The sequence below is a fragment of the Chionomys nivalis genome, chromosome 4 (genome assembly GCF_950005125.1).
Source record: "Chionomys nivalis chromosome 4, mChiNiv1.1, whole genome shotgun sequence".
Lineage (NCBI taxonomy): Eukaryota > Metazoa > Chordata > Mammalia > Rodentia > Cricetidae > Chionomys > Chionomys nivalis.
The window spans coordinates 58,734,045-58,760,037 of NC_080089.1; the positions used below are offsets into that span (position 1 = coordinate 58,734,045).

The 25,993-nt window shown below is 41.9% G+C and overlaps 1 protein-coding gene across 7 annotated transcripts in view; it reads left to right on the plus strand.

The window, feature by feature from the left end:
- Window positions 1–3,864: 3,864 nt before the first annotated feature.
- Window positions 3,865–25,993, plus strand: part of Parp6 (poly(ADP-ribose) polymerase family member 6) — a 32,379-nt gene continuing 10,250 nt past the window's right edge. The window contains exons 1-19 of one of the 7 annotated variants that reach the window (XR_009056998.1): window positions 3,865–4,267; window positions 5,335–5,577; window positions 8,560–8,754; window positions 9,371–9,448; window positions 10,131–10,225; window positions 10,682–10,742; window positions 10,953–11,043; window positions 11,654–11,720; window positions 13,440–13,589; window positions 14,638–14,848; window positions 15,592–15,645; window positions 17,093–17,188; window positions 17,741–17,833; window positions 19,183–19,308; window positions 21,081–21,146; window positions 22,037–22,104; window positions 24,431–24,479; window positions 24,713–24,825; window positions 25,545–25,617. Coding sequence is in view for 6 of the 7 variants with exons in the window: in XM_057767278.1 (XP_057623261.1) it covers window positions 8,752–8,754; window positions 9,371–9,448; window positions 10,131–10,225; window positions 10,682–10,742; window positions 10,953–11,043; window positions 11,654–11,720; window positions 13,440–13,589; window positions 14,638–14,848; window positions 15,592–15,645; window positions 17,093–17,188; window positions 17,741–17,833; window positions 19,183–19,308; window positions 21,081–21,146; window positions 22,037–22,104; window positions 24,431–24,479; window positions 24,713–24,825; window positions 25,545–25,617 (1,494 nt within the window). In the remaining variant the exon portion in view is untranslated. Of the gene's footprint in view, window positions 4,279–5,334; window positions 5,578–8,559; window positions 8,755–9,370; window positions 9,449–10,130; window positions 10,226–10,681; window positions 10,743–10,952; window positions 11,044–11,653; window positions 11,721–13,439; window positions 13,590–14,637; window positions 14,849–15,591; window positions 15,646–17,092; window positions 17,189–17,740; window positions 17,834–19,182; window positions 19,309–21,080; window positions 21,147–22,036; window positions 22,105–24,430; window positions 24,480–24,712; window positions 24,826–25,544; window positions 25,618–25,993 lie in introns of all 7 variants that reach the window. The other 6 variants (XM_057767281.1, XM_057767278.1, XM_057767277.1 and 3 more) reach the window with 6 other exon arrangements.

Consider the following 25,993-nt stretch of genomic DNA (forward strand, 5'->3'; position numbering starts at 1 on the left):
GGCTGCTCTTCCAGAGGTCCTGAGTTCAATTTCAACAACCACATGGTGGCTCACAACCATCTGTATAATAGGATCTGATGCCCTCTTCTGGCTGCAGGCATACATGTAGAGCACTCATACACTTAAAATAAAAAAGCTGGGAGATGGTAGTGCACCTTTAATCCCAGCAGATTAAAAGTAGAGGCAGGCGGATCTCTGCAAGTTTGAGGCCAGCCTGGTACACAAAGTGAGTTCTAGGATAGCCAGGGTTGTTACAAAGAGAAACCCTATCTCGGAAAAACTAATATATACTGTGTGTGTGTAATTATATATATGTCTGTAATTATATATATTATATATTATACATATATCACACACATATATTATGAGCCACAAACAACTCTGGCTATGCTGCTCTGTGCTCTGCTCCTATCTGGAGGCACAGTGCAGCAGAGCACACATAGGATGCCCTCCAGAAGAAAGCAGTAGAATCCTAGAGACTGAAGAATATCCTTGCTCCTTTCTAGCTTTAGTCCTAGACTTTGGGACCCCATTGTCCTAATGCTGTAGCATCCATCATGACAAAGCCAAGTAAGAGCTCAATAGTCTGCCTGTGGCCTCTGGGCCTCCCCCATGCCAACTATGTTTGTATATTACATAGCCTGGTGTTCTTTGGGCTTTATAGCAGAGCCAGAACAGGCCAGGTCACTGGCTCCCAGCTTGCAGCTTGAATCTGTATTTCCAGCTTTCTCTTCTGCCCTCCCCTAAGTTAACACTTGGCACACGTTTAGTCACATTTTTACAGACCTTGCTTACCCAGATAATCATGATAGACTGAAAACAGTCTGGCTTTCCCAAGAGATGCCTTTAGTGCTCAGCAGAAATCTCAGGGACTCAGGAAGAAAGCCTGCAGAACGAGCTTCATCTTCTAGGTAAGTAGTCCACAAATGGTCTGACATAGCCACTTTGGCTAGATTAATTGCAGTTGAATAGGAAAGTCAGCTACCCACTGTTTGGACCTAGTGTTGAGACGGGGGACTTCATTATCTCTCTATAGCTTAACAAGTCCTCCAGAAAGCAGACTCTGGGGCAAAGATTAAAATGATGACTTGAGCATGGACCCCAGAATGGTGGCAGGGTGGGGATGGGAAGAGAAGAGATAGGAGGCCATTGAAAGATAATGCAGCACTGTGTTGGCAACACTGCATAAGTGGTAAAGAAAGGGCAAGCCACAGGACAGCACCAGGCTTGTTTCTAAGCATTCAGTACTTGTAAGGAGAAGGTACATTTTGGAGCAGTTCACCAAGGGGATTTCAAAAGGGATTATCCATCTACCCCCCCCCCATGTCTTATTTTCTACTGACCAAGGTACACCCTACAAAGCAACTCTCAGATACTTCCCAAGTGTACCAATTGCTCCCTGGAGGTTGGGAAGGCCAATAGGCATTTCTACCAAACACGTAGAAGTAGAGAAGCTATTTGGCATAGGCAGGTGCCTCTCCACTGAGAAAGAAGGAGGTTGCTTATGGGATACAAAAAGGTGCATCAAGTTTGTGCCCAGTTGGCAACCAAGAACCAGAACTGTAACACTGAGTTCCACACCAAATGCATCTTAACTTGGAAGATGAAAGAAGTGCTTAAGTGTGGTTGTGATGATCAAGATTCTCTTGTTTTGTTTTGTTTTCTGGAAATGCCTAAGCCCTAAATTCCAGAATTTCCTGGATTTCCCAGTTCAGCCCTTTTGTTCTCACTCACTTTAGATTTGGGGAAAGAAGGCTGGGGCCAGAGGCTCGCTGCACAGGCATGAGGACCATAGTTCAGATCCCCAGAACCTACCATAAAAAGACAGGTAGGGACTCCCAGCCTCAGGATAGAGATCGGAGATCTCCCAAGCAAGCTGCCTGGGGAGACTGTCTACGCTGTCAAGCTTTGAGTTTGGTTGAGAGATGCTACCTTAATGAAAAACGTGGAAGATGAGTGAAATGAGGACATGACCACCCCAAGGTGTAGCTGAGGAGAAGGATTTTATTGCAGATATGAGGGTGAGTACTGCCAGAGGCATCTGGAAGAGTCCAGAGCAGGGAGAGAAAGTACTAGACTAAATATGACCATGATCTGATCCATAAGAGAGAGGGGGAGAATGAGAATGGAGAACCAAGGGGGAAGGGCAAGAGAACCAACAGGAGAGTGGGCAAGAGAGGTACTTGGCCAAAATGACACGGATATATGGGAACAAGAAGCCGGGGGTGGGGGTGGGGAGAGCCTGTGCATAGAGAAGTTTAGGATAGGAGGTGTGACAAGATGAACTGGAGGAGCCAGGATGCCTGGAACAGGTACTTTCGGAAAGAGCCTGTAGGATAGCACATGCTTTGATGCTAATAGACACCACCGTCAGCCATTTGTCCTGGGTTTCTTTTAGACCTGAGAGAAGACATATGGCGGATAATTCCAGCCTCCTCATGTACGAATATGCACGTGTGCCCCTACACATACAAATGTTCATAACACACATATGAAAATGAAAAAAAAAGATTAGGAAAAAGTATTTAACTTTCATAATAACATGCACAATTATTTTAGTCTTGGCAGACTGAATTGATGGGCTAAAGCAGCAAAGTTGTACTTATTCAGGTTCTGTTGAAAAATCTCAGGATTTCCATGCTCTAACATCCAGACATCTTCCGTTCTAATGCAGCAAAACCTATAGCAAAGGAGATTTAAACTGAGTTCTAATTTGTAGTTTTTTTTATTGTTTACTTTTTTGAGAAGGGCCTTACCCTAGCAGCTCTGAGTTGTTACAACTTCAGCAGGTAAGCAGCAGAACAGGGATGTAACACTTTCACTGGGGAAACCTTTCCCTAGCAAAGCAGAGTTGTTACACTCCTGGCACCAGAGTCTAGCTGTAACAACTTTGCTGGGAAAGCCCTTTCCTGCCAGAACAGAACTGTTACATTGGGAAAACCTTTCCCCAGAGCAGGGCTGTAAGCTGCTATCCTTACTGTGACCTGTGCTACTCCCTGCCTCCCGACTGCCAGAATATTTTTCATCTGAGGCACAATGCTTACACCCTTTTTGTACTACTATGAACTTTTGCACTCTAAGACTGGCATATAGCCCTCATTTTTTTTCAGTTATTACAATGTAACAAATACTGAAGCTTGTTAGCAGTCAGCCACCTGGGGGCCTTTTGCTGATATCCAGATGGGAATCATGAGTAAGCAAGGAGAAAATCTAGAGACCAGTGAAAAATCCCAAGTGCTCAAACCAAGCTTTGATCTCACATAAAATCACTTCAACAAGTGTTTTCCTGCGTGTGTGTGTGCACCACATTGGTTCCTAGTGCCCTTAGTAGCCAAAAGAGGGTGTCAGATCCCCTGGACCTGCAGTTACAGATTATTGTGAACTGCCATGTGGGTGCTGGGAACTGAACCCAAGTCCTTGGCAATGCAACCACTGGCTCTTACCTGCTGAGTCATCTCTTCCACCTCCACTAAAATCTTATATTTAGTTATCTTCTGAGATGTTCTTACACATCCCATTCTGGTCTTGAATTTGCTATGTAGCTGAGAATAACTTTGAATTTTTCTGCCTCAACTTCCTGAATGCTGAGAGGCTTGCACAGGTGTGCAGAAACCTAGGCTCTGTGAATACCAGACAAGCACTCTACTTAGTGAGCTATGGCTCCAACCCACTAAGGTTGTGTGTCCCGAAGGCCAGGTAGATTCCAGCACACCCAGCCAACAGTGCATGGGGGCGAGGCAGATTTAAGAATCTTAATTTTTGATTTTTTTGGGGGGGGGAGGGGGCTGGCTTCAACCTGCACCGAGGGGACGCCTCAGTATCTCTATATAGACAATCTAAATTGTTTTCCTTCCGCAGTCCTCCCAACCACACGAGGCGGCAAAGACAAAACATTTTTTGGCGGATCGGGAGCACCTCTTCCTCCCTCGCCCTCAGGGATCCAAGGAACAAGCGCCACCCACTCGCTCCCTCACGCCTTCAGCTATCGGTCACTGCGCACGCGCGCCCAGGCTGGCATCCCGGGGCGGGGACACGCCCAGGGCTCAGCTTGCAGGGCGGTTGGGCGGAGGCGAGACACGTGACCGCAGTGTCCTCGCCCGAGCATGCGCAGAGTGGCCCAGCGTGCCCGGGACGGCACGCTGAGGCGTGGGAGCGCGACCTCGCCCGCCCGCCTCGGTCCCCGCCCCTTGGCCTGCCGCTCCGCCCCCGCGGGGCGTCCCGGGCCGCTCGTCCCCTCCGCGGCGGCCGCGCGCGGCCCGGGGTCGCCGTGAGTACTCTGTAGGCTGGCGTGTCGGGGGAGGCCGGAGCGGGATGGGGCGGGGCGGCCGGGCGGCGGGCGGGGTCCGCCCTGCCTGAGGGACCGCGTGAGGGGCGATGACAGGCTTCGCTCGGCTGGGCGGCTGGCGGCGGTGAGCCGCCGACGGCTTCTTAACGGGGAAGGCCGGGGCTGGGGGCCTACGGGGGACACCTGGAGAAGAGGCCTCAGGCCCTGTCCTGCAAGCGCGGGTGTCCTCGGCGAGCATTCCGGTCCTCTCCCTCCGCGGGTGGGGTGCCCGGCTTAGCGCTGGCCGGCTGGACTCGCCCCTCCGCGCCCCGCTTCGCCTTTGTCGAGTAGCTTAGTCCTTCTGTCGCTCCTGTTGGAGCTTTCCTCTGCTAGCACACAGAGCTGGGAGGCAAGCCCAGAGTGGATACGTTGAGATCAGAGGCTTCTGTGACTAGGTAGATATCAGATGGTCACTCTGGAAAGTGCCTGTGGACTTAGAGAGAAAGACCTTTGTGAGTCGTTCTACGGCAGATTTACCTTTGGCATAATCTTATAGGAACAGATCAAGCATGTTAGGGCGAGCTGCCATCACCCAAAATAAACAAACACTGAGCGAAACAGCGCTCTTCTCTGGTCACTCTGATAGTCTCTATTTGGCCCAGCTCCTCTTCAAAGGGTCCAGCTCTGTTTTCGTCTCTTAGTTTAGTAACCGCTGTGTTAGTTACTGCTTCATCCCATGAGAAATGAATGTATTTAGGACCTATCAAATATTCGAGTTCCTCAGGCAAGTTGTGACTTCCTTATCTTGGAATATTACATGAGGACTTTGAACTAGGTCATCTTTCAGGCCCTTCTTCCTTTTTTTTTTTTTTTTTTAATGTCTGGGAGTTCCATGATCCACAAACCTTCCTCTCTCCAGCTTTTAAATCTACTCCCCATTCCTGAGGGGGATTTAGTGTTGAGGGTTCAAATCTTTCCCACTAAAACAGCTTGGTTTGAAAAGTTGGTCATTTCATATCATAACCGCCTTTTCCTTGAAAAAACTGATCCCCCTCCCGTCCTTTTAATAGCAACAGAAGCCAAGCATCAAGCCTTGAAGACATGCTCAGTGTTTCTTGACTTCAGGTGAAAGACCTTGAAAGAGCTGGCACTTCTTGCCTAAGCTGCCATCGTCCCACCCTCCCCAAGAGAACCCAGCTGAAGAGTAGTATCCCTCCGTGGTTGTCCATATCAGCGCTTGACTGTTTATTTTCAAATCTCAAAAGAACTCCAGTCTCCAGAACTTCAGAATTTGCTTCTTGCTGCTCTTGAAGGTGAATGAGATCTTGCTTCTTAAAAAGCATTTTTTGTGATTATTGTTGATGCATAGAAGCGGCATTTAAGTTCTTATATTTATCTCCCATTTGGTACACAGCTGAGGGGTCATTCACTAATTCAATAAATGTGTTATAAAGACTGAGAACAGTACGGATCTTTGCTTGTAGAGCTTACAGTCTGGTGAGAGATAAATGTGTGTCTGAATATGGAGAAGGAAATAATTGGAGAGGAACAGGGAATGCTGGTGTACGTATTATTATTACTGTTAGGATTTTTTAGTGTAGGTATTTTATAGAGGTAGTTAAGGTGACCAGTGACCAGAGTGTGGCTATCGTAAAAGGCCATCCTAAAAGGGGAGAACAGCGGAGACAAGGCTGTGTAGTGAGTGGGACTATGCTTGCTGTGTTTGAAGAACAGCAGGGAGACAAGGGGAATCTTCCTGTTGATGTGCAGAGTTGGCTTTCTAGGGAGAGCCTTTGATTTTATAATTGCAGAATTTTCCAGCTATATACCAAAAAGCAGGGAGTATAAGAAGCCCTTGTGTACATTTCTCTGCTTCATCAGTTACCAACACTTTTTGTTTTGTTTTTGTACAGGGGCTCGTTGTGTAGACCAGGCTGACTGAGAACTCAAAGAGATCCACTTGCCTGTGCCTTCAGAATGCTGGGGTTAAAGACATGCCACTATGTCTGACTCACAGTTACCAACATTTTGCAAAATTTATTTCATCTGTTTTACCACTTATTTTATTTGAAAATGGAATAGTATTTAATTTTTAAAACTAAAACTAAAATTCTAGTTGATGTACAAAACAATGAGTTTTTTCATACTTACAATTGTACTTTGCTCATACTTGTCCTCCCGACCCCCCCCCCCCCGTAGTGTTTTAAAGCAATTATTAGATAACAGGTTATCTTGTCTCTAAGAACTTGAGTTGTAATTGACTTTTGCATATTACTTTTTGGTCAGTGAGGTAGTACAGTCAGCTCAAGGACTGCTATGTAGAGTTTATTTTGGTATTGTGCTTTATAGCCCCATACTGAACCAATTACCAAGTTTAACTTGGTCTCTGAGAAGAAACGACAGACCCTTGGAAGATGCAATGACCTTGTGGGATGGTTCTCAGATTTTATCATGCAGCATAATAACTTTAGGGTTTGTTAAAACATCACTGCATTCCAGTTCTGGTTTTTCTGCTTCACTAAATCTCAGGGGGAAAGGGTTAAGAATTGGCATTTTAGCAAGTTCCCAGGTAATACTGATGCTGTAGTCACACCAGCCCACCTAGAACCGATGATGTAGAAAAGTAAGGTTTGGTAGAATCACATTAAGGACCAAGAACGCCATTGAGTAGTTTGGAATGGATTAGATTGAGGTATATGTGGAGCCAGGAAGTACTAGTGGTTCCTAGTATTGGCTTAATAGTAGAGAGTTTTTAACTGACTTAACGTTCAGGAGTAATTTGTGTGAAATTGTACTAATTGGTTATGGAATAGGGCTGTGTGTTGGTCTAAGTTGAAAGCTCCTCAGGTAATTGTAATGTGTAGGTAATGTTTGTGACCTACTGATCTAGAGAGCAGCAGAAAGCTTTGAAAGCCTACTGTTACTGTAGCTTTGACATCTGTTACCGTTCAAGCCTTCATAATTTCATAGCTGAGTTGTTTTTTCATGACCTGATGCAAGTGAAGGCTTCAGTTGGGCTAAAAATAGCCTGTTATGGGATGGAGGTCTTCTAGGATTAAAAGTGGGGAGGAGGTTAGTGCTTTTTCTGAGTGCTTGTTGGGTCATTACTGTCACTATGTGGAGGTTAGGTTCTGAGACGACCCTGGAGCATTGTTACAGCCATGACAACTCAGATAAATTTTACCAGAGCATTGCCGGTGTTATTGAGAACTCTGATGGTTGTCATATAATGGCTTCTAGTAATATTGCTATTATTTTTTAAAGATTTATTTTTAGTTTTATGAATATTTGTGTTAGATCCCCTGGAGCTAGAGTTATAGGCACTTATGAACTGCCTGGTGTGGATGCTTGGGAACCCAACTCAGGGCCTCTGTAAGAGCACTACTAAGTCATCTCTTCAGCCCCCTTGAATTAATTTATTTTTGGGACAGAGTCCTCAAAGTATCCTAGGCTAACCTCAAAGGTGTTATCTTCTTGACCATAGATCCCCTCCTTATTGCTGGGACTATGGGTGTGAATCACCAAGCTCAACTAAAGCTGATGTTTTAAAAGCAATAATGAGGGGTTACAGATATGGCTTGTTGGCTAAAATGCCTGCTATGGAAGTGTGAGGACTAGAATTTGGGTCCCCAGAACCTACATAAATGTCAGGTGGGCATGATGGCTACGTATAATTCCAGCTCTGGGAAGGTGGAGATAGGATCTCAGCAAGGTGGCAAGCTAAACTAGCCTGTGTTGGTGAAGTACAGCGTTTGTTGAAAGATCTTGTCTCAGTCAGGCAGAAAATGAATGAGAAAGACTCCAAGAGTCAGCCCTGGAGGCACACGCACATTCACGTGTACTTTTATACACATTTGCTTGCATACACATACACATGTAAAGAAAAAAAGTGATAGTGGCCCAATATGGGAAAATAGGAGCAAAGAGTCTAAAAAGAATCTGGTTCTGGTTCATAAGGCTGATGAGGCTTGGTATTGTGAAAGCTGCTCATAAATGAACTGAGTGGACACAGAAGCATAAGCAGTTTGGTCCTGACATTGCTACTTTTGGTTTTAAATTTATTGTAACCTTATAGACTAGAGCAGATACTTACTCCAGTTCCAACTTTCAACTTTGAGTGTAATAGACAGGTGTATATTCTACTGACAGTGCCTTCAGCTTGGTTAAAGAACTAAAGTCTATGTGTTTATGTGCCTTATGCCTCTTTACATGTGTCTGTAATTGGACAAAATATACCTGTGTATATACTACCCAGCTAATAAGTAGTGAACCCAATTGTTATTTACTTTCCATAGGACAGTGACTTATTACCACAACAGCAGAGTCTGCCATCTCCAGCAGATCGCCAGTACCTATGACATCATCACCTCCTTTGTCTCATTCTGTGATCTCCTAAATGCTCATCTTGTTGGCCTGGGTTCGATTGGTGGTATGGAGGGGTGCTGCCTAGCACTGACCTGAGAGTGTGTGTGAGACCCACTGACCCAATGGTGAGGACTGACTCCTTGTGTCAATGGACTAGTCATCTATGGGGCAGATGAGACAGAAGGCTGACTTTACCTTTTCCTGGTATTTTCCCCCTCTTGCCCTTTTGGAAGTAGCTATTTGAAGTTAATAGAAGAAGGAAGAGTATGGAAAAAGTGTCACTTGAGCTGTGTAGGGCTGTTCTCTTTGAAAGGAAGGGGAGAGATGAACACTAGGAGATAAAAGAGTAGAGGTGAGGTTGGCTGTGGTGGCTTACATCTGTAATCCCAGCACTTGGGAAACTGAGGCAGGTGAATTGCTGCAAGGTCTGAGCTAGCCAGGGCTATAGAGTAAGACCCTGCCTCAGAGAACACAGAACAAGGGAGATGAGGAGGTGACGATGCAGAGCTTAGGTGTGCTTAGGGCTGTTCTCTGCCCCACCGAGTCAGAGCTAGACTTGGGTAGTGTTGCACTCAGTCAGAGTGAAGTGAAAGGTGTAAAAGGGTTCAGGCTTCAGTTACTTATTCCCAAGAAATGTGAGAATCTGTTTTCCATCCTTTTGCCCTACCCTAGCCCATGTAATAATAAGGACCTAACAAAGGATGGTGCTTCAGTGTTTTTGTTGTTGTTGTTTATCTCCAGGACATCAAAGGCCAGTTCTGGAATGATGATGATTCAGAAGGAGATAATGAATCAGAGGAATTTCTATATGGAGTTCAGGTGAGGTGCATTCCCTCAAACTCATTGTTGGATGATTTAGATTTTATATACTGGGTACATCAGAAGGAAAGTTCTACTGAACAGAGATGAAATGAGATAAAAGGTTAGTGGGATCTGATAGGAATCTTTCAGAACTGATTCATTGTCCTTGCTTATACCTAGGACTTGTCGTTATCCCATAGTAAACTGCATCCTACACATGAAGGGGACCCTTATGTTAGTTAGAAATTATTATTTTCTTCTCTCATTCTCAGAGAGAGTCATTTCATTGTTAGGATCAAATCTTAAATGGCTCCCGGAGAGTGTTATTATCATTGCCACCCAGAAAAATGCAATTGCTAACAATTGCATTCCTAAGCAAAACTGTTCAGATTCTCAGGATGCTTTTCAGATAGAACTCGTCTGAATTTCTGTAGAAGGCAAAATTTGAGAGGAAAGGCTAGAGCTTGAGAATATGAACTCTTAAAGCAAAACTGCCTGTTGGTCTGCTGAAACTTTCTTAGGCTGGAATAGAGAGTCTTGTTCCCTGAAATATGTGCTAGAGTTTCCCCCAAGAGCCTATGTGCTGCCCTTTCATCTTTCCTGTTCCTGGTGTGTCTGCATGTTCTGTTTATTCTCTTTCTTCCCCTTTGTTTATCTCCTTCCACCTCTGCTACCATCAATATTTTTATGGCTGAATCAGGGGAGCTGTGCAGCTGACCTGTATAGACACCCACAGCTTGACGCGGACATTGAAGCAGTGAAGGAGATCTACAGTGAGAACTCTGTGTCCATCAGGTGGGACTCGACTTCAGGATGACAAGGATCTTTAAAAGGCTAGAATTTCTTTTGGTGGTGTAATGTACTAATAAATTTATGAGTTTAGCAATAGAAGGTTACTCAGAGTATTTAAAAATAAAAATGGCTGACCATAGGAGATAGGAGTTAGAACTATTTTTCTTACCTATTCCCTCTTATCCTAAATACCTTTAGGTCACTAGTTCCCTTTGGGATAAGAAGGGTTATGGTCATAAGTGATCTGATATATAGCTAAAATCTTTTTCTTATTGCTGTTTTTTGTTTGTTTGTTTGTTTCTTTGTTTTGAGGCAGGGTTTCTCTATGTAACTAAGGTCTAAGTATGGAGCTCTCTTCCACCCTTTCTCTTGTTCCCAGGGTTAGTTCTTTATCTTCTTTACCTCTCTACTCCCTTCTGTCTTAATGAGCCTCCCTTGTGGTTGCCTGTGTCTCTGTAGAGAATATGGAACTATTGATGACGTGGACATTGACCTCCATATCAACATCAGCTTCCTCGATGTAAGTAGTGCCAACAGTATGTGTAGCTTGCCTTACACGTTTTTTTCATATAGGCCTGGTGTCTTATTCTTGAGTGCTGTATTTGGAGCCTATATTCTACACCTCTGTCATTCCTAGACCATCAACGAACAGTGGTGTATACTGTTGTGTGCATATATGTGTCCATTTCTCTCTGTTGTAAACCAGAAATAATTTCTCTTACTCTCTTAGGAGGAAGTATCTACAGCTTGGAAGGTCCTTCGGACAGAACCGATTGTGTTGAGGCTACGGTTTTCTCTCTCCCAGTACCTTGATGGACCAGGTAAAGACAGTGACATTGGACAAGTGGGTAATCTGAATATAGTCTGATCCAAAGTACTGATTTAATTGAAGTAGAAATAAAGTTGGAAATAAGACCTTTGTGCTCACCCTTTGTTTTCCATTTCTTGTCATTAGTGTCCTCATCCCCACTCATCTGATAGCCTTCTACTTGATTTGTGAAATCGTTTTCTCTGACCTGAAGATATTTATTCTTCTCCAAACCTCCCAACTTCCAACTGAAAATATTTAAAGTTTATTAAATGGCTTCTAGAATTTACTGCTGCCTCAAGTTTTCTTCCTCCACTATGCAGACATGTCCAACTTTTGACATTCCAACACATTGTCCTCTTCAAAATCCACACTCAAGAACTGAACAACCAAGTTACCAAAAACAAAAAAAAATTACAAAATTTTCATAATGTTTTAAGTAAGTTACAGTTTTATATTCAGCCACATTCATAGCTATCTTTAACTGCAAGTTGGATATGTCTGAGAGTACCTAACAGCTACTGTGTCTAGAATCTGAGGAAGCTGTCCTACTGAACTGTGACTTTGGACTTTGTAGAGATTAGAGTTATGCACACATTGGAAACTTTTTCTTCTCTTTGTAGAACCATCCATTGAGGTTTTCCAGCCATCGAATAAGGAAGGGTTTGGGCTAGGTCTTCAGTTAAAAAAGTAAGAACTTTTTTTTTGTTGTTGTTCATGGACATGTGAGGGAAAAGTATTGAGAAATACTTATCTTAGTTAGCGTTCCATTTCTGTTACAACATACCTGAATTATTCAACTTAGAAGAAATAAAATTTTATTTTAGCTCACAGTTTAGAGGTTTCAGCCTACTATAACTTGACCCTATTTATATCTTTGACAGCACAATACATCATTGTGGAAGCATGTGGTACAAGGGGTCTGTTCAACTTACAGTGTGCTGGCAAACACAGACAGAAAGACAGACACATATACACATGAGGATCAGGGTACCAATATCCCCTGCAAGGGTGTGCTCCCTTCTTCAACCAAGTCCTGCCAACTCAATATTCCACCACTTCCCAATAGTGTCACAGAGTGGGAGCCAAGCCTTCAGCATGTTAACCTTTACGGACAGTCACAATCCAGACTCTAACCACAAATGTGTCAAAGCCTTGAACATTGTGTCCTTCTAAAATATTCCTAGGAAAAGTTAAAATAAATTTAGGAAGCCAGATCGGGTTGGTGGTGGCACACACCTTTAATCCCAGTACTCGGGAGGCAGAGGCAGGTGGATGTCTGTAAGTTCAAAGCCAGCCTGATCTACAGAACAGCCAGGTGTAGATCAATGCTATAAAATAGTCTCACACTAGCTCAGAATTGAGTATAAGGATTGAAGATAAGCATCAGTGTTGGTGGGACTTAGTACCAGAAGATGTAAGATTGTTAAAGAAGAGGATGATAGGGTGAAAAGAAAATAGAATCAAAGGCAAAAACTTTTTAATACCCAAAGTATTCAGAAATCCTTCAGGGTGGACAGAAGAAGAAGAAGAAACACTAAAACTAGGCCAAAGGAATCTTGACCCCCTTAAAGATAGATCTCAGAGGTAGAACACTTGCCTAGCTGAGATGCAGAAAAATGAAATATCTTACAGACTTTGGGAAAGGAACTGACCGGACAAGAAGATGTTTGATCATGGCCCCTAAGGACAGAAGACAGTGATAGAGCCCAAATAGAGAAGTCAGTCTTAATATGAGAGTCACCTTTTCTCCAGAGAATGAAGGGCTAGAGATAAGGGTTGAAGGAGAAACAGCTTTTGTATTAGGGTTGGAAAATTAGGGAAGCTAACACCTCCTGATTTCTCTAATGAGAAGTAAAAGAAGTTATTGGTTATAGGTGAAATTTTGAGTTTGAAGAAGCTGATGAGGTTTTATCATGATAGCCTAGGGTAATCCTACAAAGAACTGGTCAAGGACAAGTGAAATGATTGACAAGTTGGGTTGCAAGGTGAAGACTATAAATTCAGGGATGTAGTTTTTCACCTAACATTATTGGTATCGCATGTCCATAGTCATTGCACTATTTGCAAATTAGAAGGTTATATTCTCTTCTGCCCTACCCCTTCTATTCTGTTTTCAGTGTAGTTATCTGTGGCACTAAATCCAGACTGTGGTTTCTAGCCTGAAGGTTCACCTTTATAATCTCTCCAGAAATATTCTGGCTCGTTGGTTAGGTAACAGGAGTGAGTGTTTATTCCTAGGATGAAGGTGGTGCTTTAGGATAGATAGTATTTTCATATGCCCGTGTCATATAAAGGGAGGCTTTGGCAAACATTCTGTCAGAACTAGCTAAGTCTCTGAGTCTGGCGATTAGTTGCCTCTCTTTGTCCTTTTTTGCCTGATCTTGCCTAATTCTCTTGATTTCCTAGGATCCTGGGTATGTTTACATCCCAACAATGGAAACATCTGAGCAACGATTTCCTGAAGACCCAGCAGGAGAAGAGACACAGTTGGTTCAAAGCAAGTGGTACCATCAAGAAGTTCCGAGCTGGCCTCAGCATCTTCTCACCCATTCCCAAGTAAATATTTTCCTAGAATTGATCATTTCCAATTATCTGTCTTATCACCTTCTAGAATGCCTAAAGTAATTTCTTCTGTCTTTTTTCTGAGTCCAGTAAATTCTGTACCTTTTACTTAATAAATAGTGACACATGGTCCTGGTCCCCTTTGTATCCTTACCTTTGTACTTTGATTCAATATTTATAACTCATCCCTTATGAGTTATAAAAAGCACAATACCTAGCTTTTGGAAGCATATGTATTATTTTTCCATCATTTTAGAAAATTATGTTTAAAGGCGTTTTGCTTGCACTATGTGTGTGTCTAGTGCCCTCAGAGTCCAGAGGAGAGGGTATTGAATCCCCTACAACTGGAGCTGCATTTGGCTGTAAGCTGCCATGTAGGTGCTGGGAATCAAACTCAGGTCCTCTGCAAGAACTGCTGAGCCATCTTTCCAGCCCTTTATCTTTTCATCTTATCTTCATCTCTCATCTTTATTTCTTGCCATAAAGAAGCAGAGACATAGACACTCACTTCTTGCTCTTATGTAGGAGGTGCTGATACCTAGGCTCTGGAAAGAAACATTGCTCTATTCTTTGACCCTGGTTCTATATCCTACACTTTGGTGGTTTCTGAGTCTCCAAAGATGGACACAAAGCTAGATTTGTAGTGTTCCACAGGCCACTTTTGATGGTTAGATGGTTGGCATTAGGCAAGGTTTAGGATACAACTACTTGCCTAGGATAGTGTTGAATGCTTAGTCCTTTTCTCTCACAACAAAAAATGATCCTGTCATCTTTAAGGAATATACTTGGTCATACTTAGTCTGAATGACATGGTGGCTGAGGCTCTGCTTCTGCCTTTTATGTGCTACGACCTTTTTGATAATGATATCAAAAGCCAATTTTGTGATTTGTTATTCTCTTTTGACATTATTTAAGATAACAATAGACTATGCCCTTGAATTTATGATCATCTCTGGCCTACAATGTTCTTTTTTCTAATTCTCTTCTAAATTTCATAATGAATTCCCAGTTTTATTACTTTTTCTTTGTTCTTTCTCTACAGGTCTCCCAGTTTTCCTATCATACAGGACTCCATGCTAAAAGGCAAACTGGGTGTACCAGAGCTTCGAGTTGGACGCCTTATGAATCGTTCCATTTCTTGCACCATGAAGAACCCCAAAGTAGAGGTGTTTGGTTATCCCCCCAGCCCCCAGGCAGGTCTCCTGTGCCCCCAGCACGTGGGCCTCCCTCCCCCAGCACGGACTTCTCCTTTGGTACATGGGCTGGGGATGGTGTGATGTGGGCATCAGGAGGGTGGGGGTAGATATGTAGGGGAATAACTTTTCAAAGGGGTGGGGGTAGAGCTGTCTAGTCAAATCCAGGCATATATCATGAATGTATAGAATGGAATAGTTTTTAATTATTAAATGTTTATATATAAATAAATAATATTAAATAATAATTATTAAATGCTTATTTCATGCCTGACAGGCCTGTCTGATAGTAGTTTATAAAGCAGAGGCTGGGGATTAGCATGCCAAGGAGAAGTCATGTATAGTATAGTTAGGTTATGGCTACAACTTGGTAGTCAGCTGCTGTGCCAACCTATTGTAACTTTGAAGAGGGTTAAAGACTGGTAAACCTGGGGGCTGGAGAGATGGCTCAGTGGTTAAGAGCATTGCCTGCTCTTCTAAAGGTCCTGAGTTCAATTCCCAGCAACCACATGGTGGCTCACAACCATCTGTAATGAGGTCTGGTGCCCTCTTCTGGCCTGCAGGCATACACGCAAACAGAATATTGTATACATAATAAGTAAATAAATAAATATTTTTTAAAAAAAAGAGTGGTAAACCTTAGAACCTTTAACAAAATGGTCTCTCTAGGCTTTGTGATTTCTTAGGCTGATCTGAGCTAAGACTTAGCTATTTTAGGATAATCCTGGATGAAGGTATGAATGAGGTGTGTTTGGGCCCCACTTTATAAGAAACTCATAGGATCTGCCTTGAACTCTTACTAGGTCAGTGGTCACTGCAAGAACATTCCCACTCTGGAGTATGGATTCCTTGTCCAGGTAATCAAGTCCAGAACTTTTTTCCAAAACCCTTCCCTGTTGCTCACCCATCTAACTGCCTAAAACCCAGTCTTGAGTCAGTTATTTCCTGAGTTGATTTGCTCCCAAAATTATACTGAGTGTTGGTTGAGCAAACAAGAAAAGAAGGCGTAGATTCCATCCTCAAGAAGGTCACAGCATTATCAAGAACACTTACTGCAGTGGTTCTCAACTTTTCTAATGCTGTGACCCCTTAATATAGTTCTTCACATTGTGGTGACCCCAACCATAAAATTACTATCATTGCTACTTCATAGCTGTAATTTTGCTACTGTTATGAATCGTAATGTAAAATCTCTGATATGTAGGATATCTGATATGCTATCCCTGTGGGTTTAGAACTACTGACTTGCAGGCTTAATAACCAGCCCATAAACATGTGAACAGCCTGATTGATACACAAGAACAACTAGTTAGACCAGTGTTAAGTAAATAAAAATTTAAAAGCATATAGTTTAAGATACTGTTGCAAAAGCTCTGGATTTATGCCATTTTCCTTCCATAGAATATGTGTGTCTGTGTGTTCATGTTTGCATGTGTGTGTTTGACTAGGAGATGGGTTAATTGTCCTTAAGTGGTGGAAATCACTTAAGCCCTGCCCTCCAGCATTTCATCTTGGATTGAATACACTCATGCCACAAGTAGAAAATCTATAATGACTACAGCCACTGTAACTGATTAGTTAGTACCTATTTGTAAAATACTTTCATGAGAACCTGTAAAATGGCTCAACTGGTAAAGCACTCACTTGCTGTGAAAGTTTGACAACTTGAGTTAACTCCCCAGAATGCCCATAAAAGTGCAAGGAGAGAGCTGACTTCGTAAAGTTGTCCTGTGACCTCTATGTTGCCTTGTTGCCCATGTCCTTTCCTCCCATCTAATACATAATGATGGAGACTAAAAACAGAATTTTATTTAATTAATTAGAGGGGGCATACACATACACACTGGCACTCACATGCATACCATAGCACTTGTGTGAAGATCAGAAGACAGCTTGTGGGAATCAGTTCTCTCCTTCTACATATGTGTCCCAGGAACTCAGGTTGACAGGCTTGATGCCACCTCCCCAAATTTAAATGCATGGACAGATCTCATTTCTTGCAATATATTTATGAGATGTATAATGTCTTACTTTATAAATGAAGAAAACAGGCTAAATGTATCTGACTTGCCTAGTATTTATATTTGATAGTAAATAGTAGATGTGGAATGTTAACTCGAGACTTCTATGTCAAAGATCAGGCTGGTCTACTTGTATAGTATCATACGGGGTTAAGAGTGTAGGGAGGCCATCAGTTTAAGTTCAGAATCTAAGCTAGAAAATATTCAGTTATTTCCATTTTCTCCAAAACAACATGAAAAACTTCTATACTTAGAAAAGATACGGACTCTTTTCTCTCTCCAGATCATGAAATATGCAGAGCAGAGGATTCCAACGTTGAATGAGTACTGTGTGGTGTGTGATGAGCAGCATGTCTTCCAGAACGGGTCCATGCTTAAGGTATAGGTCCCTGCTCTGACCATCTTACTTGGCCAAGGCCTTTTGCTTCCTATCTCTCCTTTCTTACTAGGCCTGTTCACAATCCTGTAGACACTATAAATAATCGTTTTCTCAGAAGATGAATCTCAGGAGAGATAAATTTATAAAATTTATAAAAACAATTCAGAGGACACCATTCCCACCTAACATTTATAAGCAGGCATGTGGTATTGACCAGGGTGTACTTGGCTATTCCCAAATCTAGGTGAGTAGGCCAAACACTTAGCTATAAATTATAATCTATGTGTATATATTTAAAAGCAAGGAGCAGTGTTCTGAAAACTCAGAAAAGAGAACATCTAACTACCTTAATGACCAGAGAGAATTTTATAGGTAGACAAGATCACTCAAACTTACTTACTATTAAGGCATTTAAATTTTGGTTGATAGTCCTCCTCAACACACACACACACACACACACACACACACCTTCTCAACACACAACTCATCTCTCCTTATATCTTCTCCATACACAACCCACATCTCTCCTGTCTGTTTAATATGTCCCTTTAGCCAGCTGTCTGTACACGTGAACTATGTGTCTTCTCCTTCTACACGCTGGGAGTCATGTCTGGAGCTGCAGAGGAGGTGGCTACTGGAGCAGAGGTATGAGGGAGGAAAAGGACACTGGGGAATTGGGATCAAGAAAAGTAGAAGAGACCAGTTACGGTGTCAGTGTCTTTAACCTCAGGATTTAGAAGGCAGAGACAGGAGGATCTTTTGCGTTTGAGGCCAGTTTGGGCCATAGAGTAAATTCCAGTCTAGTCAGAACTACAAAGTAAGACCCTAGCTCAAAACAAACAAAAACAAAGGAAGCCAGAGATTTCATTCCTTAGAATTTAACTTCCATGGGGGAGCGGGAGGGGAATGGGAGGAGGGGAGGAAGTGGAAATTTTGATTGATATTATTTATAAAATAATTAAAAAAAGAATTTAACTTCCAAATATGCTTTCATACTTAATGGTGCTCACTAAAGTATAAAGCTTATAATCAAACTAAAATGGATAATGGACTGTCTAGGAGGTCCATCAAATTATGGCATATCCTTACATTGAAAATACTGAACAGGGCTGGAGAGATGGCTCAGCAGTTAAGAGCACTGACTGCTCTTCCAGAGGTCCTGAGTTCAATTCCTAGCAACCACATGGTGACTCACAGCCATCTATAATGAGATCTGGTGCCCTCTTCTGGCCTGCAGGCATACATGGAAGGAATGTTGTATACATAATAAATAAATAAATCTTAAAAAAAAAAATACTGAACAGCTATTATTTGTACACATAAAATTATAATGCACAGTTGTGTCCAAAATCAAATACCAAGTCAGGCTTGTGGTGACATGTTCCTTTAGCTTTCTAGCTGCTTGGAGGACTGAAGCAGGAGGATTGCTTGAGTTAAAGATTTTGCAAATGCTTAGCGTAGATGAGGTCCTCAGTTCATTCTTTGCACCTTTGCCCAAGAAAGAAAGAACAGATACTATTTGTATATCAAAATATCTTGGAAGGATATTTACCAAATTTTGTAGTTACTTGGGAGCAGATGAATTTGTTTGGTGGATTGGAGATGGTATCTCTTTTCTTTAATTATTTTACTAGTATTTGGACTTTAGTAAAGATTTATTTTTATGTGTATAAGTGTTTTTCCTGCATGTATATATGTGTACAATGTAGGTATCTGATACCCAAAGAGGTCAGAATGGGTTGTAGATCCTCTAGAATCAGAACTACAGACTGTTGTGAGCTGTCATGTGGGTGCTAGCAACTGAATCTTGGTCTTCTTTAAGAGCATCAAGTATTCTTATCCACTGAGCCATCTCTCTAGCCCTAGTATTTGAATTTTTATAATTTCGTATTTTCTAATTAGAAAGTCATGAAAACATTTGCCTTAAAGGGGGTGGGAACATTCTGGAGACTCCCAGAACTGTCATTTAGTTCTCTCCCTTTCTTTTTCCTAAGGTGGTAGATCTGCTGGTGGCCATGTGTAGAGCAGCTTTGGAGTCTCCTAGAAAGAGCATCATCTTCGAGCCTTATCCGTCTGTGGTAGACCCAACTGATCCCAAGACTCTGGCCTTTAATCCTAAGGTATAGTTGTTGGGAGGAAAGGAATGAAGGACAGAAATGGTGGGAGGTTGGATTCTAATTCCTCTATACACAACAGATCTAATGAAGGACAGAAGAAATGGAACACTTGTTTCTTGGGTACTCTCGAACACTGGTGTTAATCTGACAAAATAGCTGGGCTTGTCAAAAGAAAGGAAGAAAAATTAGTACCTGTTACATGATGATGAAAAGAATATAGGCTTCTGGCTGATGTGGTGGCATGTACCTATAATCCCAGCACTTGGAAGACTGAGGCAGGAGAATTGCTTAGAGTTTAAGGCCAACCTGGACTACATAGTAAACTTCAGGCTAGTTTACTCTAAGAATGAGATTATGACTGAGATTAATGAAAGGACGTAGGCTTGATGGGAACCAGCCAGACATGGATTCCACCAGAGGGTCTTTGGCTTTCTTGTTGAATAGTGCTAGGGAACGTACTTCATCTTTCTCAGTTTCAGCTGTCTGCCTATAAGAGGGGGTAGGAGTTATTTTGTGAACTGTTACAAAAATAAGAGATAATGTATATGAAATACCCTGTGGGGGGTTCTCTGGAGAAATAGTTAATAGGCTGTGGATGACTGTAAATATATTCCATTCATTTACATGTGAATTATAACATGTGATTTTATTATGAGGAATGGTCCCACCTAATTAGGGAGGCTGAGAAGTCCCCACATCTAAGTCAGTAAACTAGAAACCCTAGAGAGCCTATGATGAATTATGTTCCAGTTCAGTTCAGAGACCTGAGAACCATGCAGGCTCAAGACCCACAAGGGCCAGTTTTGTAATTCATTCAAATCTAAAGCCAGGAAAAGGCTGATACCTCAACTTGTGAAGTATACATTTTTATTCAAGGGCCAGGATTGGGGAAGATTAGCTTTCTTATTTTATTTGGGTCTTTGTTTGGCTATATGAGATCCTTATTAAGAAGGGCAATCAGCTTTGCCTAGTCTAGTCATTCAGCTGTTAATCTGAACCCCAAAACACCTTCACAGAAAAACCCAGAAATCATGTTTGACCAAATAAGTAGGTACTCTTTAACCTATTTGAATTGACTTTTTTAATTTCTTTTTTTCTTTTTTCCTTTTTTTTTTTTCAGCAACAGAGGAGTGGGATTTCAAGACAGGGTTTCTCTGTGTAGCCTGGTTGTCCTGTAATTTCTGTAATTTGCTCTATAGATCAGGCTGGTCTTGAACTCAGAGATCCGCCTACCTCTGCTTCCCAAGTGCTGGAATTAAAGGTGTGGACCACCAGCTTTAAAACTGACTTCTAAAATTAACCATCACTGTATATCACAGTGCCTCATTGTTTTCTGTCAGTACTATATATTGGAAATAATACTAGATTTATACATTTATTTAATTCTGAGAACATCTCTGACGATTGCCACAGAAATAGTATTTTTAGTTACAAATGAACTGAAGTATAGCTCAATGTAGAGCGCTTACCAGCATATGTGAGGGCATAGGTTCAATCCTTAGCATCACCAAAATCCTGACATGCAAAAATCAGACAGACAGAACATCCCCTGTTTTTTGCAAACAGGGCTTGTAATAGTTGAAGGTGTTCCACGACTTAACCAGATAATTATATAACTAATAAAAGGACTAGCATAAAACTCTAAAGTTTCTAGATAAAGCTTGGTTTTTTTCCACGGTACACTTGAGTGTAGACTTTAACTGCCCTCTTTTTCTTTTTTATTATCATGTCTTTGTATCTGCTTCTAATTATTTTTTTCCCATTGATATCAACAGAAGAAGAATTATGAGCGACTTCAGAAAGCTCTGGATAGTGTGATGTCCATTCGGGAGATGACCCAGGTATTTTGCCTTCTCTTTGCCTAGCTCAGCCTTCTTTCCTGCTTGTAATTCACAGGAGTAGGATAAAGATTTAGAGAAGCTACTCAAATTCCTATGTTTTCTTTATGTTCCCTTTGTAACCATCCAGTTCTTGTTCCTGTTTTGTTAGCTTTCTTACCCTATTTCTCTTCGCTCCTGGTGTCTCTCTCTCAATCTTTATCTTTGCTGCAGATTCCTTCACAAGTTGTTCATGTTTCAACTTTTTTCATAGTTCTTGGAGAATTAGAGAAGCTAGGAAAGACTTCTGCCCAAGGTTAGGGGGGTGAAGAGGGGACCTAGAGATAAGGAGCTAGATCCAGGGACTGCATCTTCTGTCCTTCTAGGCACAGAGCAGTGATCATCCTTTGACTCAAGGCTGTCCCTCACCAGATTTCCCCACCCCTTGTCTGCAGTCTCTGCATGAATAGACATTCATTTGTACTCATATTTACAGGTGGGCCTCTTCTCAGCAAATCCTATATATCACAGTGCAGTTAACACAGAAGGTATACCTAGAAGGGATGATTTACTATTAGAAAGACTGATTTATGTGAAGATTTGCCACAGGATTCTTTAGCCTTTTCTTTGGGGGACATTGATTTTATTTATTTTTTGATTTATAAGCAACATTTTTAGAGCTGTAGGAGTTGCATAAAATGAGGGAGACCCACCTGCATGTTGTTTTGTAAGCATCTTCAGTCATTTTCATATTTATAAGTCTTGCCAACCTGACTGGGCCTCCTTAAGGGTGGGAACCCCTTGTCTTCATTCTTCCAATAGCCTATCTTGCCTTGGGTCCCAGTAGTCTATAGAGAGTGGGAGGGGTCCTTCCTCTCCTGGGAGATAATCTTATTACGGCCATTGTCTTACAGGGCTCATATTTGGAAATCAAGAAACAGATGGACAAGCTGGATCCCTTGGCCCATCCTCTTCTGCAGTGGTATGAATAGAATGGCTCAGGCTTTGTATGGGGTGGGGAAGAAAAAAGTCATCTATATGTTCTCCTAGAGGCATTTCAGCATTCTTTGCAAGGCTCTATATTATGACTACTTTTTCTTGGTGTTTTGCTGATAAGCCTTGACTTGACAGTAACTATAAAGAGCTCACAAATTCTGACATGATTTCTCAAGCTTTAAGTATTCCATATTTCCCCGAATGTTTGTTTTCTTACTTATTTTAATATAAGATGTTTAAAAAGTGTGTGTATTTAGCTGGGTGGTGGTGGTGCACACCTTTAATCCCAGTGCTTGGGAGGCAGAGGCAGGTAGATCTCTGTGAGTTCAAGGCCAGCCTGGTCTACAGAGTGAGTTCCAGGACAGGCTCAAAGTTACAGATAAACCCTGTCTTGAAGAACCAGGAGAAAAAAAATGTGTGTATTTGTCATGCACAATATGTGTTATGTAATGGTTCATTAGAGTTTTTGAGTGCTAGGATATTGCCCATTATGACTCGGCAATTCTCAAAAATTTAATGTTATTAACTAGAGTTGCCATTAGTAGGTTTTCAGTTTTTCAGCATAGTTTTCTGTGTGTCCAAAGAAATTCATCTCTGTCTTCTATCTTCTTCCCTGATGAAGAGTGGCTAGAACCAGATGCACTGTTGTTTCCTACTGCTAGCAAAGAATTGGGCTGTTCCATTCCTCTCCTTCCCTCCCGCTGATCTTTCTTGTTTTCCTGACAACTTCTCTTTCTAGTTTGCCTCCTTCCAAGACAACCCCTGACACTAAGAAGCCAGTGCAGTAGATTATTTCCTCATAGCATGAGTAATTACCAGACATAGACTTCTAAAGTAGCACTGTAAACTATGGTGAGAGCCTGGGATTGTCTAGTTGGTGAAATACTTAACATATAAGCGTGAGGACCTGAGTTTGATACCTGGCACTCACAAGAAGAGACAGGCATGATGGCATATATTTGTCATTACAGCACTGGAAAGCAAAGATAGGCAGGTCCCTGGGGCTCACTGGCCAGCCAGAGTAGTCTAATCAGCGAACCTCAGGTCCCGGTCAGATTGTTTCAAAAAACAAGGTGGACATCTCTTAAGGAACAACACCTGAGGTTGCCTGTGGCCTCCGTGGGCGCACATGTATGCATATCACCTGCCCAATGCACACTTGCATATACATACACAAAAATTTAAACAACCACAAAATAAGTACACTGTACCCACTGTAGAAGAATCCTTTGGTTGTTTTGTTTTTTTTTGGTTTTTCGAGACAAGGTTTCTCTGTGGTTTTGGAGCCTGTCCTTGAACTAGCTTAGTTTTTTATGCCTTTGTTCTCTTATCCTTCTGTTCAGGCTATATACAGCCTAGTCTGTCCTTGACTCCTCAGAAAGTTCATTCTAATTTCTTTTGTTTCTCCCCCCAATCTATATAGTATCTTTCTATTTTCTCATCCCTGAGATCCTTTAGGATTCCTTTGAGCTTAAGCAGGTTGGCTCCTGAGTCTCAGATTTGGGATTTTAAACCCCAGACACCAGTTTAATCATTTTCAATTCAGACCTCTCTCTAATTGATAACTTCTGATTCTCTTTTTGTTTGTGGTTCTTTTTTGGTTTTTCAAAACAGGATTTCTTTGTTTAGCTCTGGCTGTCCTGGAACTTGACTCTGTAGACCAGACTGGCCTTGAGCGATCCACCTGCCTCTGCCTCTTGAGTGCTGGGATCAAAGGCATGTACCACCCACACCTGGCTTCTAATATTCTTTTTGTTCCATGTTTTTCTCTCCCTATTATAGCAGCCTCCCCCGACTCTTTTTTACCTGTTACTTAATTCCTTGAAAACTAACTGGTCCAGTTGGTGGCTTCCCTTTAAAATCTATATAATTATATATGTAATTTTTATATAAGCAATATCACTTAAAAGAACTATCAATGGCCAGGCAGTGATCACACACGCCTTTAATCCCAGCACTTGGGAGGCAGAGACAGGTGGTTCTCAGTGAGTTTGAGACCAGCCTAGTCTACAAAGAGAGTTCCAGGACTGCCAGAACTGTTAACACAGAGAAACCTTGTTTTGAAAAACAAAACAAAAAAAAGAAAGAAAGAAAAGAAAAGAAAAGAAAGAAAGAAAGGGAAAGAAAGAAAGAAAGAAAGAAAGAAAGAAAGAAAGAAAGAAAGAAAAAGAAATATCAACTATGACTTGGAAATTATCACACAGTTCAGACATTGGAATCTTACTTGCAGTACCTAGATTAGAGGAAAGTTCTTCTTCAGGATAGCCTCACCGCATAGTTATTCTGTCCCTTCTTTTTCTGTTTCTTCCCAGGATAATTTCTAGCAACAGGTCACACATTGTCAAACTACCTCTCAGCAGGGTAAGTAATTATTCTCCCTCTGTCATCTTAAAACTTTTAAGTGAGAGGCAAGGAGGGGCTCTATGCCCACTCATTGTATTGGTCCCTGACTAGCTTGGTTGGTACCGTTTGTCCATCAACATATTTCCCTTGTTTGTAGTTAATGTAAATCTGATTTGTTTCCTGTTTCCAACCTTTCCCTCCCTGATCTCTATTTCTGCTGTTTTTTTTTATCCCACCCCCACCCTGGGCAGCAGCTGAAGTTCATGCACACCTCACACCAATTCCTCCTGCTGAGCAGCCCTCCTGCCAAGGAGGCTCGGTTCCGGACCGCCAAGAAGCTCTATGGAAGCACCTTTGCCTTCCAGTAAGGATGGTGGAGGTGGGGCGTCAGGAGATGGGCTAGGCTAGCAGGGCCTTGGGATCTATGAGCTTTGTTTTTTCATGTGGTCAACTAGTCAGCGGTTATTTACTAAATGCTACTGTGGTAGGTGCTGTAAAGGATAAAATGCTGCATGTGACATGGTCTTTATTTTTAAACTGCTTACAGTGTAGTTGAATGGACAGAATATTTTCATGTAAAAAGATACAAAGGAGCAGATTGGAAGGATAGAGTTAAAGTTTGGGGAAGAAATCCACAGTTTATGTCTAACTGTGGGAGGGAAGAAAGAAAAAAGTGTTAAGGGTAATTTAGAGGAAGTCTTAGTGCTTCTTTATTAAAAAAATGCAGTGTGACCTCTGGACTAGAAGCCATATTGAGATCATTGATAAGTTTATTAAATTTGAGATGAAATTATTGAATTTGAAGTGTCAGGAAAATAGGCAAATGAAAATATGAGAATACTGAGCCAGGATTTGAGGGTTTAAGATGTGGGGTTAGATGAACAACAGGAGATGTAAGGTTTAACCACACACTCACATATGCACATACACACTTCTTGCTGCCTATGACTTTATCTGTGAACATGTCACTCATTAGGTGTGTTTGCCCATCTGCATGTATTGTGGGTAGGGGTGATAATAGTTTGGAAGTATTCGTAAGAATCTCATACTATGAGGAGATGTATGTTCTATCCCGCCTTACAGTGGGTCCCACATTGAGAACTGGCATTCAATCCTGCGCAATGGGCTGGTCAATGCATCCTACACCAAACTGCAGGTGAGACTGTGTCCTTTTCCCCCTTCTTTCCACTCACTCAGCTATGGAAGTCTGTTCTAAAATGCTTGAATATCTGTTTGTGCCTCTGCATCACCATGTCTAGCCTATCTTGAGAAAGATAGAGCCTATCTACAGAGAAAGTTAGCACTGTAAATATAGAATGAATGTGACTGTTGTATATTTTGGTTGTTAGGTAATGGGAATTAACCTATTATTATGACAGAGACTTTCCATTTGTGGCTATTCAAGGAGTTGTTACAAAGGCTTATTTCATTGCCCAGAGAAACTACTGGGAGTGGTTTTTGTTCCTCTTCCTGCTACCTTTTCCATAGTTCCTTTGTTTGAGAATCTGAAAATATATGAAGGATTGAAGTCA